At 45.8% G+C, this 18,033-nt stretch overlaps 1 protein-coding gene across 1 annotated transcript in view; it reads right to left on the reverse strand.

Moving 5' to 3' along the window:
• Positions 1 to 15,513, reverse strand: part of LOC142661974 (carotenoid-cleaving dioxygenase, mitochondrial-like) — a 31,022-nt gene extending 15,509 nt beyond the window's left edge. Inside the window, exons 1-2 of the mRNA XM_075839750.1 lie at positions 15,386 to 15,513; positions 2,929 to 3,118 (exon numbers count right to left, since the gene is read on the reverse strand). Coding sequence (XP_075695865.1) covers positions 2,929 to 3,118; positions 15,386 to 15,425 — 230 coding nt within the window. The 5' untranslated portion in view covers positions 15,426 to 15,513. The remainder of the gene's footprint in view (positions 1 to 2,928; positions 3,119 to 15,385) is intronic.
• Positions 15,514 to 18,033: the final 2,520 nt, after the last annotated feature.

Consider the following 18,033-nt stretch of genomic DNA (forward strand, 5'->3'; position numbering starts at 1 on the left):
GAGTTTTTTTTCCCGCGAACGTAAAAACAGTCTCGCAGAAAAAAGAAGCAACATGCCCTATCTTCGGGCGTTTACATCTCTGACCTCCCATTCACATCAATGGGAGGCAGAGAAAGCGTATTTTGCAGTGTTTTTTGCCCGCGGCGCTGAATGGCCGCAGGCAAAAAATGCTGCGAAAAACGCAGTGAAAATCGACGTGCAGGCAGAGCAAAATCTGCCTCAAAATTCCAAACTCCAAATTCCAAACTAAGTGTTAACCCAGCCTAATACCGGCTCTCAAGCATCACACAAAGATGGTATTTAGAGTTGTATTTATAGAAAAATAATATGGATAAGAGCAAACAAGCACAGTATACTGTATCAAATATATACCACAATATTTATCAATAAAATCAATATGTATGACAAACACATATCATAGTATTAAAACAAACAAAATATCTCATCACAACAGCTTGTGACGTAGGCAAGGGGAGTGAGTGAGAGAGTAAGGCCTGATTTACACGAGCGTGTGCGTTTTGCGCATGCAAATAACGCGGCGTTTTGCGTGTGCAAAAGGCACTTAACAGCTGCGTGTGTCATCAGTGTATGATGCGCAGCTGCGTGATTCTCGCCCAGCCGCCATCATTATGACACTCCGATTGGATGTTTGTAAACAGAAAAGCACATGGTGCTTTTCTGTTTACATTCAGAGTATGACAGCTGTTGCGTGAATCACGCAGTTCGCATGGAAGTGCTTCCGTGTGACATGCATGGTTTTCACGCACCCATTGACTTCAATGGGTGCGTGATGCGCGAAAAACTGCGAAATATAGAACATGTCGTGAGTTTTACGCAGCGGACTCACGCTGCGCAAAACTCAGACTGTCTGCACTGCCCCATAGACTTGTATAGGTCCGTGCGACCCGCGTGAAAAGCACACGCGTCGCACGGACGAAAATCACGCTCGTGTAAATGAGGCCTAAGGCTGAGTTCACACTGGGCGGATATACTGCGTAAAATAACGCAGCGTATCGGCCCTGTGCGCCGCAGGAAATTCCAGTCCACTGCGGAAAACTGCAGTACTAGCCGGCCTGCTAGCAGGCCAGCCTCCTGGGATGACGCTTCATCCCAGGAGACCGCTGCAGCCTGTGATTGGATGCAGCGGCGGTCACATGGGAAGAAGCGTCATCCCAGGAGGCCAACCCTCTGACGTCATCAAGGCAGGCCTCCTGGGATGATGTTTCATTCCACGTGACCGCCGCTACGGCTTGTGATTGGCTGCAGCGTTCACATGGAATAAAACGTCCGGCCGGGAGGAAGAAACACAGACTCCTGGGTAAGTATCCGGTTTTTTTTTTCTGAGTTGCGTTCCTTGAGGCAGAATTATTGCAAACCCGCCGCAAAAAAACGCAACAACTGCTATTTGTTGCTGGTTTTACCTCGCCATTGAATTAAATGGGGAAAACCTGCAACAAACAAGCAGTGTTTACGCAAATACAAATGACATGCTGCAAAATAAAATTCCGCACTGCAGGTCAATCTTTGAGTGTTTTTTTCCGTTCTGTATTTACGCAGCGTGTGGATGAGATTTGCTTCGTCTCATCTAATGTATTCTGTTGCGGAAAATCCACAGTATTTACGCTACCTGTGAACTGACCCTAAGGCTGGATTCACACGAGCGTGTTCAGTCCGTAAAGTACGGAACATATTTCGGCCGCATTTCGCGAACGGAACACACTGCAGGGAGCCGGGCTCCTAGCATCATAGTTATGTACGACACTAGGAGTCCCTGCCTCTCCGTGGAACTACTGTCCGGTATTGAAAACATGATTACAGTACGGGACAGTTGTGCTGCAGCGAGGCAGGGACTCCTAGCATCGTACATAACTATGATGCTAGGAGCCCGGCTCCCTGCAGTGTGTTCGGTCCTGGACTTGCGTCCGAAATACGTTCCGTACTTTACGGACCGAACATGCTCGTGTGAATCCAGCCCAAGAGAGCGAGAGAGTGGGTAAGAAAGAAAAAATGGTTGAGAGTGTTAGGGTATGTTCACGCGTGCACGCCCGTTACGGCTAAAATTACGGAGCTGTTTTCAGGAGAAAACATCTCCTGAATGTCAGACGTAATGGCATGTGCAGGCGTTTTTCGCGGCGGTAATTACGGTCGTAATTGGAGCTGTTTTTCAATGGAGCCAATGAAAAACGGCTCCAATTACGTCTCAAGAAGTGACAGCCACTTCTTTGACGCGGGTGTCTTTTTACGCGCCGCTGTCAAAAGACGGTGTGCACAGAACATCGTAACCCCATTGATTTCATTGGGCAGATGTTTGCCGGCGGTTTGGAGCCGTATTTTCGGACGTAATTCGAGGTGTAAACGCCCGATTTACGTCCGTAAATAGGGCGTGTGAACATACCCTTAGTGAGAAAGATGGTAGAAGAGAGATACTGTATCATACTGGCCCCCAGCTCAAGAAAGAAACAAACTGAGTATTAGGGTATGTTCACACGGCGGGGGTCCGTAACGGCTGAAATTACGGGGATGTTTCAGCCTGAAAACATCCCCGTAATTTCAGCCGTACCGGCATGTGCAGGCGCTTGAACGCCGCGTCAATTACGGGCGTAATTAGCGCTGCTATTCATTGTAGTCAATGAATAACGGCTCTATTTACGGCCAAAGAAGTGACAGGTCACTTCTTTGACGCGGGCGTCTATTTACGCGCCGTCATTTGACAGCGGCGCGTAAATTTACGCCTCGTGTGAACAGACAAACGTCTGCCCATTGCTTTCAATGGGCAGATGTTTGTCAGCGCTATTGAGGCGCTATTTTCAGACGTAATTCGGGGCAAAAACGCCCGAATTACGTCCGTAAATAGGCCGTGTGAACATACCCTTAGGAGAAAGCACATGATGTAAATGCTGATACATAAGCAGCTAAATGCATTCTTACTTGTCACTGCCAAATTCAAACCTGCCCGGCCCATTCCGCAGCAGACTTCCTCTGATCCATTTGGGGATGGTCCCTGTGACTTTGGTTGGTACAGGTTGTGGAGTTTCTTGCACAGTTTGGAATAGAGGAGCGATACATTCCACTCCTGCCTGGGAGGAGAAGCTTGTCATGAGGTAGAACTTCTTTACGACTGGATTAAGAGACAATGTTACTGCTTATTATAAATTGCCTGAAAATATTCCCATTTACCCCTTTGCTCCTCATAAAAGTTACAGTGAAGTGTCTTTAGTTTGGAATCTGATGATCCATAAAGTGTGGTAATCCCACTCCGAACTGCGATATTATGTGGAAATTTGCGCGAGCAGAAGACTATGATGGGCACGTCCACACAGCGTAAACACAGCAGAATTTCCCACCGAATTTTCAGTGCGGAAGTTCCTGCAGGGCTAAACCTAGACTTTTTGTAGTGCTTTTTAACTTTAACCCTTGAGTGACAGCTGCAGTACACAAGATTGCCTGCAACTCAATGTACTCATGTGGACCGCAGCTGTAGCTTAACCCCTTAATGACCAGCCTATTTTAAACCTTTAATTCTATTACAGTTTTCTATCGTCGCATTCCAAGAGATATAACTTTTTTATTTTTGCGTCGACATAGCCGTATAAGGTCTTGTTTTTTGCGGAACAAGTTGTATTTTTTAATAGCACCATTTTGGGGAACATATAATTTATTGATTAACTTTTAGAAAATTTTCTTTAGGGGAGAAAAGAAAAAAAACCTGAAATTTCGACACACTTTTTCGCATCCTAAAGCTACGCCGTTTACCGTGTGGTATAAATAACACAATAGCTTTATTCAGCGGGTTGTTACGATTGCAACGATACCAAATTTGTATAGTTTTTGTATGTTTTACTACTTTTACACAGTAAAAATGCTTTTTTTTTTCAAAATTATTTGTTTTTGTGTCTCCATATTTGAAGAGCCATAACTTTTTTATTGTTCCACTGATGTAGTTGTATGAGGGCTTTTTTGCGGGACGACTTGTAGTTTTTATTGGTACCATTTTGGAGTAGATACGACTTTTTGGTCACTTTTTATCACATTTTTTTTTAAGGCAGGATTCACAGAAAACAGCAATTTTTCCATAGTTTTTTATTTTATTTTTCACGGCGTTCACCGTGCGGGTTAAATAATGTAATAGCTTTATAGTCGGGGCCGTTACTGACGTGGCAATACCAAATATGTGTAACTTATTTACTTAATTTTGGTTTTTTTAATAGTAAAGCATTGTGGGTTTTTCATTTTTTTTTTTCACATTTTTTTTAAATTAACTTTATTAAACTTTTTTTTTTTTACTTTTTTACTAGTCCCACTAGGGGACTTTAATATGCGATCATCCAATCGCTATTATAATACACTGCAATACTGTTGCAGTTCGTTGTTTCACGGACCAAATCAATGCAAAGGGCAAGACTGTTACGTCAAAAACAGGCAGGAGTAGGACCTGCCCTATTTTTGACGGAACGGCCGCACAGTTCCATTAAAACAACAAAAGGGGGTATGGCCCCACTGAAATGAATGTGTCAGGGTGCTATCAGTTAAAACAATGGATAGCACCCTGACGAAAAAAAACTGATGTGGGCATGAGGCCTAAGAAGAGTGCATACACATCTCTCCAAAGAGATCCATGGATAGTCAACAGAAGTCGAAAAGGCACTCCACTCACAGGAGCACCACAGACCCTTTATTGTAGCGATCGGCAAGGGTCTCACACCTAAACCCCCTACTATCACAGCATCTCACATATTTCTTATTCTAGAAGCTTTTAAATTGGCTGTGAACCATTTGTGTTAGCATTTATTTTGGGCTTTCTTCTCTTCTTAAAGAGGCTCTGTCACCAGTTTATAACCGCCCTATCTTCTACCTAATCTAATAGGTGCTTTAATGTAGATAAGTAATGTATTTGTTGTTTTTTTTTTAACTTTTCTTTTTTTACATTGTCTCCAGCCCGGTTATTCTCCCGTCGCTTGTGTGAAGGAACTTCGGGAGTAAGTGACAGCACAGCGTGATCTCGCGAGATCACGCTGTGCTGTGGATTAAGCTGGACATGAATGAAGAGAAGTGTATGACGCTGATTGGTCACTGATTGGTCAGCGTCATACACTCCTCTGTACTACGCCCACTTGGTCATTAAGAACAAATTTGCATAACACTTAAAATGCTCATAACTTTGTCAAAAATAAACGTTTTAAAAAAAAAAACAAAACATATTACTTATCTACTTTAAAGCGCCTATTAGATTAGTTAGAAGATAGTTATAAACTGGTGACAGAGCCTCTTTAACGGATATCTACCCAAAATTAGTATGATAAAGTTTTCAATGACCGTCTGCTAACCCAGAAAATCTGATGATCCAGCACCTATCGGGTCCCATGAATGACAGGTTAAAGGGGTTTAACCAGGAATGAACCAGGATTGTCCACTTGGTTACGGACAATGGTGAACTGTAAAAACCAAGAGAAAAAATGCAACTCTGTCTGGCCCTGTTCCCATCAAATTTTTTGCCAACGTTTAACATAAGCGTTGGGGAGAAAAACTGTGACCAATGCCTAAGGGTATGTTCACACGCCCTATTTACGGACGTAATTCAGGCGTTTTACGCCTGGAATTAAGGCCGAAAAAACGGCTCCAAACATCTGCCCGTAGAATTCAATGGGTCTTACGGTGTTCTGTGCAGACAGGATTTTTATTTCCGCGCCGCTGTCAAAAGACGGCGCGTAAAAAGACGCCCTCCTCAAAGAAGTGCATGTCACTTCTTGGGACGTAATTGGAGCCGTTTTTCATTGACTCCAATGAAAACCAGCTCCAATTACGTCCGTAAAAGACGCCGCGAAAAATGCGTGTGCTTGCAAAAACGTCTGAATTTCAGGAGCTGTTTTCGCCAGAAAACTAGGGAAGCACAATGCATCAAAACTTCGATACTGTTTCGATACTGTGCATCCCCAAACGGTTCGATACCGTTATTTCATGTATTTCGATACTTAGCTGTGCGGCCACCCAGCTCAGTATTGTAACACATGAATGTATGAGAGCGGGGCTGCGGCTGTGTAATACAGTCATTGCCGCGCTCCTGAGTCCTGATAACAAGTGCGCGGGGTCAGGATGATGTGATGCGGCCAACACTGCACTAACGAGCGGCGGCACTGAACACCCCCATTTTCTGTCTTCAGTGCCTGAACCGCCGCTCATTAGTGCAGCGTCGGCCGCATCTCCTCATGCTGACCGCGCGCGCACTTATTGTCAGGAGCGGGGCAATGACTGTATTACACAGCCGCAGCCCCGCTCTATAACGGCGGAGATCAGAGAAACCTCTCATCTCCGCCGTTATTCCCGTGAATGTTGCGATCACAGCTGACTGCAGCATTCAGGGGAAAATGAGAAGGGGGGGATGCACTTGGATCGCATCACAGGGAATTCCTGTGACGCGATTGGGGGACATACCATATATGGGCAGACAGCCCAGGGTCCATTGAAGGACCCCAGGGCTGTCCTACCATATTTCCTGTTGTTAGGGCATACTTAGGTATGTCCTAACAACTGCCTGTGTACTATCAGTACACAGGCTAATCTACTGTAATATAGATATATGCCAGTACATTAAAGTTTAAAAAATAAAGTAAAAACAAAGTAATGTTAAATTAAAAAAAATACTCATACACCTGTTTTACAATAAACATTAAAATAAGTCTCAATACATAAAACATACACATATTCGAAATTGGCACGGCCGTAATAACCTGCACAACAATTTTTTTGCATCACAAATGTAAAAAAATAAAATAAAAACTGCTTTCTATCACTTATTGTGAGGCACGTCGTGTGATGATGAATTTAACCTCCATGTGCCTCACATTAAGGCCTCATTTACACGAGCATGTGCGTTTTGCGCACGCAAAACAACGCAGCGTTTTGCGTGCGCAAAAGGCACTTGACAGCTCCGTGTGTCATCAGTGTATGATGCGCGGCTGCGTGATTTTCGCGCAGCCGCCATCATAGAGATGAGGCTAGTCGACGTCAGTCACTGTCCAGGGTGCTGAAAGATTTAACTGATCGGCAGTAACTGTTTCAGCACCCTCGACAGTGAATTCCGATCACAATATACAGCAACCTGTAAAAAAAAAAAAGACGTTCATACTTAGCAAGAACTTCCTGCTTCCTCCAGTCCGGTCTCCCGGCCGTTGCCTTGGTGACGCGTCCCTCTCTTGACATCCGGCCCCACCTCCCTGGATGACGCGGCAGTCCATGTGACCGCTGCAGCCTGTGATTGGCTGCAGCCTGTGCTTAGCCTGTGATTGGCTGCAGCTGTCACTTGGACTGAATTGTCATCCCGGGAGGTCAGTCTGGAGGAAGAAGCCGGGAGTTATCGGTAAGTCAGAACTTCTTTTTTCTTTTACACGTTCATGTATATTGTGATCGGAAGTCACTGTCCAGGGTGCTGAACCAGTTTAACTATTTCAGCACCCTGGACAGTGACTGTCTCCTGACGTCGCGTCCCGGAAATTTTTTGGCCGGGTTCGGTCAAAACGAGTTCGGCCGAACCCCCGGTGAAGTTCGGTGCGGTCATCTCTAAATTCTGACACTCCGTTTGGATGTTTGTAAACAGAAAAGCACGTGGTGCTTTTCTGTTTACATTCAGTTTGACAGCTCTTGCGCGAATCACGCAGTTCGCACGGAAGTGCTTCCGTGCGGCATGCATGGTTTTCACGCACCCATTGACTTCAATGTGTGCGTGATGCGCGAAAAACGCACGATTATAGAACATGACGTGAGTTTTACGCAACGCACTCGCGTTGCGCAAAATTCACGCATTGTCTGCACTGCCCCATAGAGTAATATAGGTGCGTACGACACGCGTGAAAAGCACGCGCGTCGTACGCGCGTATAGTATGCTCGTGTTAATGAGGCCTAATAGTAATTAACCCCATCATGTACCTCACACATTAACCCATTTTGGCTGAGAAACATGATGGGGTTAATTACTATTAATGTGAGGCACGTGGAGGTTAAATTCATCATCGCACCTCGCGCCTCACATCAGAAAATGGAAGAACTTTTTTTTTTTTTATTACAGTTGGCAAAGTATCGAATTGGTATCAAAATCGCAATACTAAACGAAGTATCGGTATCGAAGTCCAAATTCTGGTATCGTGACAACACTACTGAAAACAGCTCCGTAATTTCAGACGTAATTCGCATTGCCGTGTGAACATACCCTTACAATGGCATCCGTCACAATAAACTTTAATGGTATCCGTGAGGGGCAATTGGAAAGCCTATGACGTATCCGATAAACAGATGCCTGTGATGTATGCCATACAGTAGCCCAACATCACCCATAGGCTTCCATGTTAAAAAACATATAATGTGCGGTCAGGGCCGCCATCAGGGGGGTATTACTGGTACTCCCGTCAGGGGCCCGGCCACATGGATGAAGAAAAGGGGCCCGCCGGGCTGCCGTCGCCCCCCCCCTCGGACTGTTGCCCCCCCCTCGCAACGCTCACGGGCCCCCCCTCGCAACGCTCGCGCCCCGCCCCTACTAACGCCCGCGGCACCCCCCTAGCAATGCCCGCGGCACCCCCCTAGCAACGCCCGCGGCACCCCCCTAGCGACGCTCGCGGCACCCCCTGCATACCTGTTGAAGATGCAGCATGTGCAGAAGCTGTGTGTGGAGATCTCGCCCCCCAGCTCCTCTACACTGCCGACAGGACCTGCAGGCTGGTGAGTATGTTCCCCCTATCCTTCCTGCTTCCCATCCCCCTGACCCCGTTTGTAGTATGTATAAAGTTGATTAAAATGTTTTTTGGTATTTTTTCGTTTTCCTAGCGTTTTTTGGCGCAGTTTTGCCAAGATTTGTGCCCCAATTACGAAAATTGCATAAAAAAAGGATTCAAGACATGAAAAGTGCTGTTAGGCTATATTCTCACAGTGCGGTCAAATCACGTATTTGCCGCGATTTTGCAAAAATTGTGGCAAAAAAATGGGGATTTCACTGCACTGTGTAACTAGACTAAGGCCTTATTCAGACGGCCGCGTTCGATCCGTGATATACAGAGCGTGTATCGGCCGTATTTCCCAGGCCGACCACTATTCATGGAGCCGGACTCCTAGCATCATAGTTATCAGTGTTGCTGGGAGTCCCTGCCTCTCCGCGGGAATACTGTCCCATATTGTAATGATGCTTTCAGTACGGGACCGGGGACAGTATTCAGACGGGAAGGGAGGGACTATGATCATAGATAACTGTGATGCTAGAAACCCGGCTCCCTGAACTGTGGTCGGTCCGGGAAATATGGCCGATACACGGTCCTTATATCACAGACCGAACATGGACATCTGAATAAGCCACTTACTTGCCTCCTATTTTTGGTGCGGATTGCGAACTGAAAATTCACTACAAATTACAATATAAGGCCTTATTCACACAAACTTGTTATACGTCCGTGCTACTAGCGTGATTTTCACGGGCGTCGCATGGACTTATGTTAGTCTATGGGGCCGTTCAGACTGTCAGTGAATTTCACGCAGCGTATGTGCGCTGCGTAAAACTCACGACATGTCCTATACTTTGCCCGTGTTTCGCGCAGCACGCACCCATTGAAGTCATTGGGTGTGTGCAAATCGCGCACGGCACACGGAAGCACTTCCGGGTGACACGCATGATTCGCGCTACAGCTGGTAAAGAAGTGAAGGGAAACCTAAAAGCCCCTCCTTCTTTACTGTGTTGTAACATCAAAACAGAGTGTCATAATGATGCCGGCTGCGCGAAAATCACGCAGCCACGCACCATATGCTGATGCCACACCGAACTTTTGCTCGCGCAAAACGCAGCGTTTTTTGCGCGTCCAAAACGGACACGTTCGTGTGAATAAGGCCTAAGGCGATATTCAGACCAACGTGTGTGAAATCAGACGTGAAGAACGGCCGATTTGCAGCCGTGCGGGACCCTTTTTCACAGACTTGAGTCTATTGAGGGATCCGTGAAAACGCACAAAAATAGGACATGTCCTATTTTTTTACAGGCCCTTCACACGGTCTGTTAGAACAACGACCATGTGAATAACCCCATAGAAATACATGCAGCCGTGTGACGGCCATTAAAAAAAACATCCTTCACACGGACGATTAACACGTTAGTCTGAATAAGCCCCAACTCATGTGAATGGGGTTTGTCAGAACGTCATGCACGTGCAGCATTTCACCCCACAAATAATTTTTTTTCAGCTTCCCAGTACATTATGCAATAAATGGTGCCATGAAAAACTACAACTTGTACCGCAAAAAACAAGCCCTCAAGTAAAAAAAAAAGATAGCTTTTGGAGGGTGGAGAGGAAAAAACAAAAGTTTAAATACAAAAAATGGCTGAGGAGGGAAGGGGTTAAATAAGCTGCATGCCTATTAGGCTCTGTTCACACAATTAGCAAAAACAGTCTGAGAGTATGGAGATATTCAAGGGAAAACAGCTGATTTTCAGAAGTTTTTTACGGCCGTTTTTGGAGCTGTTTTTCTATAGAGTCAATGAAAAACGGCTCCAGAAACGTCTGAAGAAATGACCTGCACTTCTTTTTCGCAGCCGTTTTTTTATGCGGCCGTTGCAAAAAGAACGGCCCATCGGAACACAACGCCGTTTTTTTCTCATTGAAATCTATGGGCAGATGTTTGGAGGCGTTCTGCTTCTGATATTTCAGACGTTTACGGCCAGAAAAACGGCAGAAAATAAGCTGTGTGAACATACCCTAATGTTGCAGAGTTGTAACGTATTTCATCCTTTACAATGTAAAGGGTTAAGTTGCTGTAAATCCCCAGCAAATTCTGTAACGCACACATTGAGGAATTTGGTGCACAAAATCCGTATCAAAACCGCAGGTAATTCCGCAGGTAAAATCTGCACCTAATAGTGCGTTTTTTTATAAGTTTTTAGGTGCGGTTTTTACTTTTTGATGTGGAAATAGGTGCAGGTTTTGGGGTATGTGCACACACACTAATTACGTCCGTAATGTACAGAACGTATTTCGGCCGGAAGACCCGGACCGAACACAGTGCAGGGAGCCGGGCTCCTAGCATCATACTTATGTACGATGCTAGGAGTTCCTGCCTCTCCGTGGGACTACTGTCCCGTACTGTAATCATGATTACAGTACGGGACAGTTGTCCTGCAGCGAGGCAGGGACTCCTAGCGTCGTACATCACTATGATGCTAGGAGCCCGGCCCCCTGCAGTGTGTTCGGTCCGGGACTTGCGGCCAAAATACGTTCCGTACTTTACGGACGTAACATGATCGTGTGAACCCAGCCTTATGCTGCAGATATTTTATTATTTTTTAAACTAGTCAGAAACAATTCGCAAGCGGAAACGCAAGATAAAGTGACATGTAGCAGATTTTCAAATACGCACCGCAGGACAGTTTTTGTGCAGAAAATGCGACATGTAGATGAGATTTCTTGATCTCATTTACTTTGCTGGTCCTGTATTACACTGCGGATTTACCACACGAAAATACCCGCGACAAATTTGCACGTAATAAGTATCGTGTGTATTTGGCCTAACAGAGATTTTTTTTAACTCCCACTAAAGCCCCGTTCACACATGTTGGATTTGATACGGATTCCGATGACATGCCGATGATTCTGCATCCCATGCATATGAGGTTTCCGCAACCCAGTTCACATGCTGTGAAAAATTTTCCACGTGTATTTTTGTCCGCACCATGAAAAGAAATCCACCGCTAATAAGCAGCATGCGACTTATATTACATGGAAAACCCGAGGATGAGCAACATTGAATGACAATGCGACTTAGGCCTTGTTCACACAGCTTTTTGCAGGCAGAAACATCTGCCTTGAAATTCCTTCAGGCTTTCTCTGCCTCCCATTGAGGTCAATGGGAGGTCAGAGACGGAAATGCCTGAAGAAAGAGCATGTCGCTTCTTTCTCTCGGGGGAAAAAACACCTTCGCCTCCCGTTGAAATTAATAGGAGGCGATTTCGGACGTTTTTTGCCGCGGATTCCGCTGAAAAAAAATGTGGCAAAAAACTCTGTGTGAACAGGGCCTTATTCTCGTGCGGATCTGCTACACGCTTGTAGCATCTGTGCCAGGAATCAAAGGGAAAGCCTACGATTTTTGCTGTGGAAAAACAAATTGAACTTTAATGGCAACGTAAGAGCGGAGAATTAGTGCTCCTTACTACCTCACAAGCGCTTCCCCCTCCCTTCCCCCTTCATCATCGTGTTGTTGCCCTAAGTTTATCGTGTAGTCAGGAAATCTCCTACCTTACAGTATAAACAACGTAGACGATAATTCACAGGGCTCCATTATGTCCTTTTAGCCTCCGTCGGGCTGGTAGACGTCGGTTTACCTTATTTTTGAAGGATGGAATGGCGTAGTAGACTTTGTTATTCCGGAGTCCCCAGGCAGCATCACGAGTGCTCTACCCGTGCCGTGGACTTTGTCCCTGGGAAAGCTCCTGACATCACTGTCCATATATGTAAAGTGACATCAGAGGATTCTCTAGGGCCGGAATCCCTGGCCAGAGCATTGTCGACGCTCCGGCCGTGTACTCAGGCTTTGCAAAGCTTCGGACGTCACTTTATGTATATGGACATCCCTGGGCAGAGCGCTAGTAGAAGGCTCCAGGTCTGTTCGTGGGCAGTGACTTCAGGAGTTTCCCCTGGGCCATTCCCCAGGTGACGTATCCCACTGTATGCCATACAGTCGGATACGTTTTAGCTAAATAGATTAAAATCCGGAGCATTAACCGGTCACTGTCGACTCCATGGTTTCCTTCACTGTAATTTTAAACCTACAAAGAACCTCAAAACAGGGTAAAGCGAAAAGGAGAATCCCCAATATGACTCTGAAACAACCTACAAAGCGCGAAAGCGCAAGGGACATAGCATCCCAATAGAATATGAAGATAACTACCATGAATAGTAAAAACTATACATCTTTATTATTACATAACGATACATGGTATTACAATAATAAATACAACAAAAATAACGGATCATATATCAGGAGAAATAGCAGTCAGGTACAGATGACAACATACCATGAGGGAAGCAAGAGACAACAAAACTCTGAAACACGTCCCAATACTAGACATGCCATGCGCACAAGTATAATATAATGCTAATAGGGTATACAAAATATATGTATATGAGGCTACATCTATAATAGAAATGCTGCCCGTTGCAAAATGTGCATAGCAAGTGCCCGCTACAGATCACTGGCGCAGATACAGGCAAAAGTCACAGATATATGCCAAAAAAGGTAGTGTGAAAACGGATATACCTGTGGACATGATGGCAGCACGGGACGTGGAGAGATGGCACAGGAACGCCTCGACGCGCATTTCGCCTGGTCGCGTCGAGGCGTTCCTGTGCCATCTCTCCACGTCCCGTGCTGCCATCATGTCCACAGGTATATCCGTTTTCACACTACCTTTTTTGGCATATATCTGTGACTTTTGCCTGTATCTGCGCCAGTGATCTGTAGCGGGCACTTGCTATGCACATTTTGCAACGGGCAGCATTTATTTTATAGATGTAGCCTCATATACATATATTTTGTATACCCTATTGGCATTCTATTATACTTGTGCGCATGGCATGTCTAGTATTGGGACGTGTTTCAGAGTTTGGTTGTCTCTTGATTCCCTCATGGTATGTTGTTCCTTCACTGTAATTGACATCGGCACCAAAATCAGTTAAAGAGGCTCTGTCACCAGATTTTGCAACCCCTATCTGCTATTGCAGCAGATCGGCGCTGCAATGTAGATTACAGTAACGGTTTTATTTTTAAAAAACGAGCATTTTTGGCCAAGTTATGACCATTTTCGTATTTATGCAAATGAGGCTTGCAAAAGTACAACTGGGCGTGTTGAAAAGTAAAAGTACAACTGGGCGTGTATTATGTGCGTACATCGGGGCGTTTTTACTTCTTTTACTAGCTGGGCGTTATGTATAGAAGTATCATCCACTTCTCTTCAGAACGCCCAGCTTCTGGCAGTGCAGACACAGCCGTGTTCTCGAGAGATCACGCTGTGACGTCACTTCCCCAGGTCCTGCATCGTGTCAGATGAGCGAGGACACATCGGCACCAGATGATTCTGCAGCAGCATCGGCGTTTGCAGGTAAGTCGATGTAGCTACTTACCTGCAAATGCTGATGCTGCTGCAGAATCAACTGTAGCCTCTGGTGCCGACACGATGCAGGACCTGTGAGTGACGTCACAGATCTGCACTGCCAGAAGCTGGGCGTTCTGAAGAGAAGTGGCTGATACTTCTCATCAGAACGCCCAGCTAGTAAAAGTAGTAAACACGCCCCGATGTACGCACATAATACACGCCCAGTTGTACTTTTACTTTTCAACACGCCCAGTTGTACTTTTGCAAGCCTCATTTGCATAAATACAAAAATGGTCATAACTTGGCCAAAAATGCTAGTTTTTTAAAAATAAAAACGTTACTGTAATCTACATTGCAGCGCCGATCTGCTGCAATAGCAGATAGGGGTTGCAAAATCTGGTGACAGAGCCTCTTTAATGTGTATAACATACAAACGTGAGCGCCACAATTTCCGTTGCCCACCCCCGGTAATGGAGGGGGGGCCCCAGACATCTTGGCTGTATGGGGCCCAGAAATTCCTGATGGCGGCCCTGTGTGCGGTATCCATTTTTTGTGCAGATCTGGTGGGATGAAGAATGTGTTACGGTACCACAAAAAAAAAATCTAATAAAGTTTTACTTGTGGATGCATTTGGTAAATGAAAAACATTCCTTCAGGAATTTTCAGGCGGATTTTGAAGTGCCTGCGTTTTTTTTTTCCGCCTGCGTCACTGATGTTAATGCAAGTTCCCGGGCAAAAAAATGCAGCGAAAAACGGTCAGAAACATTGGTTCAATGGGAGGTCGGAGGCGTTACCGTTATACGGCATTACAATGGCATTGGCGCATTTTTCCGTGTAGCCCTGGACTATGGGGTTGTAAACCCACTTTAAAATTTCAAGAAAAAACTCTTGATCAAAGACAATCCAAATAAGATAATCACCCGTGTAGCCCAGGAGACAGCAAGCTGCATAAACAAGTGCCACTAAAACGCTGCCAAGAACGTGCCCATAACTAATAACGTGACATGAACCCCCTGTTCACAAGGCAATGGCATGGAAGCTGCCTTTTCTAGACGAAGACTTTATCTATAGCACTCAGGATCGGGGTCATGCTGAGCCTTGTAGTCCCGCGGTTACATAAGTCTGGTCTATGGCGAGCACTAGTTATATAACACACACCGGACTTTCATGCAGGTTATATTACACCGGAAATGCTAAAAAGACGTGTAACCAGAGCGGGCAGAGTATAGAAGGCGGGAGATATACGATGGGTAAATGAGTTGCAGTAACATTTACCTGCCACCCGCAGTGGCCGACGAATGGCCAACACCCGCATCTTCGCCGGATAGAATTACACTAGCTCTAAAGTGACATGAACGTCTTCTTGCCATTGGCTCCTGCGGCTGTCAATCGATTCTTTCTCTATTCTGATTGGCGGCTTAGCTGGTCGGTCTATATATGTGAATTCCAGAACAAAATTCGCCTCGAGCTTACAGAAGAACAGCTGGAGGGAGGGGAGCAGTCAGGAGGAGTCATCACACGGAGGAGGAAAGAAGAAGAGTCAGGAGGAGGAGGAAAGAAGAGGAGGAGGAAATTAGAGGAGTCAGGAAGAGAGGAGGAGCAAAGAAGAGGAGTGAGGAGAGGGAAAGTAGAGGAGTCAGGAAGGAGGAAAGAAGAGAGGGGAGGAAAGAAGAGGAGTCATGAGGAGAAGAGAGGAAAGAAGAGGAGAGGAGGAAAGAAGAGGAGTCACAAGGAGGAGGAAAGAAGAGGAGTCAGGAGGAGAAAAGACTAGGAGGAAAGAAGAGAAGTGAGGAGAGAGGAGGAAAGAAGAGTCAGGAGAGAGGAGGGCAGAAGAGGTGTCAGGAGGAGAAGAGAGAAGGAGGTAAGAAGAGGAGTCAGGAGAGAGGAAAGAAGAGGAGTCAGGAGGAGAAGGAAAGAAGAGGAGTCAGGATGAGAAGAGAGGAACAAAGAGGAGTGAGAAGGAAAGGAGAGGAGTAGGAAAAAAGAGGAGAAAGGAGGAGGAAAGGAGAGAAGTCAGGAGGAGGAAAGAAGAGGAGTCAGGAGAGAGGAGGAGGAGGAAAGAAGGGTCAGGAGGAGAAGGAAAGAAGAGGAGTCAGGAGGAGAAGAGAGGAGCAAAGAGGAGTGAGAAGGAGAGGAGTCAGGAGGAGAAGTCAGGAGGAGGAAAGGAGAGAAGTCAGGAGGAGGAAAGGAGAGAAGTCAGGAGGAGGAAAGAAGAGAAGTCAGGAGAGAGGAGGAGGAAAGAAGGGTCAGGAGGAGAAGGAAAGAAGAGGAGGTAAGAAGAGGAGTGAGGAGGAAAGAAGAGAGGTGTAGGAAAAAAGAAGAGTCAGGAGAGAGGAGGATGAAAGAAGAAGAGTCAGGAGAGAGGAGGAGGAAAGAAGAGGAGTCAGGAGGAGAAGGAAAGAAGAGGAGTCAGGTGGAGAAGAGAGAAGGAGGAAAGAAGAGGAGTGAGTAGGAAAAAAGAGGAGTCAGGAGGAGGAGGAGAAGAGAGGAGGAGGAGAAGAGAGGAGGAGGAAAGGAGAGAGGAGGAAAGGAGAGGAGGAGGAAAGTAGAGGAGTCAGGAAGAGAAGAGAGGAAGAGGAAAGGAGAGGAGGAAAGAAGAAGAGAGGAGGAGGAAAGACTTGTCAGGAGGAGAAGAGAAGAAGAAAGGAGAGGAGGGGAAAGGAGTCAGGAGGAAAGAAGAGGAGGAGCAGAAGAGAGGAGGAGTTTGTAAAGGGTTTTTTCAGTATCAAAAATTATGACCTTTTCATAGGTGAACATTTTCTGATCGCAAGGGGCCCCATCGCTGGGACCCCCACGAATCGCAAGTACGGAGATAAGCTGTTTTCGTCATTCTCAGACACAAAATGGAGAGGTGGGATGCGACCCAGATCCTTTTCACTGCGGGGGTTGCCGTGAGGAGGATAATGAGGTTCGGAACCCCTTTTTCATGATTGGTGTGGGTTCCAGCGATGGAGCCACATCGATCAGAAAATAATCACATATCCTGTGGATAGGTGATAATTTATGATTCCTGGAAAACCCCTTTAAAGGGGTTGTCTAATCACAGACATTTATGGCATATCCACAGAATATGTCTGAAAGATGCCGACTCCACCTCTGAGACGTACACCTATCATCTATCTGGCCACCACATTTGGGTGGTGAATCAGTGCTGAGCAGGATGGAATTCTAGAAACTGCTGAGCTACGCACCCATAGAAGTAATTGGGTGTTACGGAAACGGCATAGCACAGCGAGCTGCACTGTTTTCATATCTTTGGAGGTACAAAAACAACGTAGCTCATTGAGCTTGGCAGGTATGGAATCCCATCATGCGCTACACTGATTCTCCATCTGGATGTGGTGGCCAGCAGCCGCCTCACCAGGCTGGATGGGCTCAGGAGGATTACGGTTCGGGAGATAGATATGGTTCTCAGGAAATGGATATGTGGATGTGCCATAAAAGGCCTGTTATGAGACAACTTGCCCTTCAGCGCTCCATACTTAGTGGGTGTCGGTTATTTGTTACAGCCGACACTTTACTGCAACGGCCAGGATTGAAGATAACTCCAAACCGACCATTTAACCACTTAGATGCCGCGGTCCATAGCAACCACGGCATCTAAGCTGTTAGAAAGGAGGGGCTGTCAGTCCATCCCAACACCACAGATACGGGATCTCGGGGCACTGATGGTTGTCATGGCAGCCTGGGGGCCTAAATAAGGCCCCCAGGTCTGCCATTTTTGTTCTCCTAAAGGCAGGGCTTAATTGGAGCCGGTTAATAGCACAATACACTGCTATACATAGGTTTTGCAGTGTAGTGTACCAGCGATCAGGTGACATTAAAAAAGAATAAAAACAGTTGAATACAGTTTTTAATAATGTACAAAAAAAAAATCTAAAATATTAAAAGGTGGGGAGGAAAAAACAAAAATGAAAAATGAC

This window comes from Rhinoderma darwinii, chromosome 10 (genome assembly GCF_050947455.1).
Source record: "Rhinoderma darwinii isolate aRhiDar2 chromosome 10, aRhiDar2.hap1, whole genome shotgun sequence".
Taxonomy (NCBI): Eukaryota; Metazoa; Chordata; class Amphibia; order Anura; family Rhinodermatidae; genus Rhinoderma; species Rhinoderma darwinii.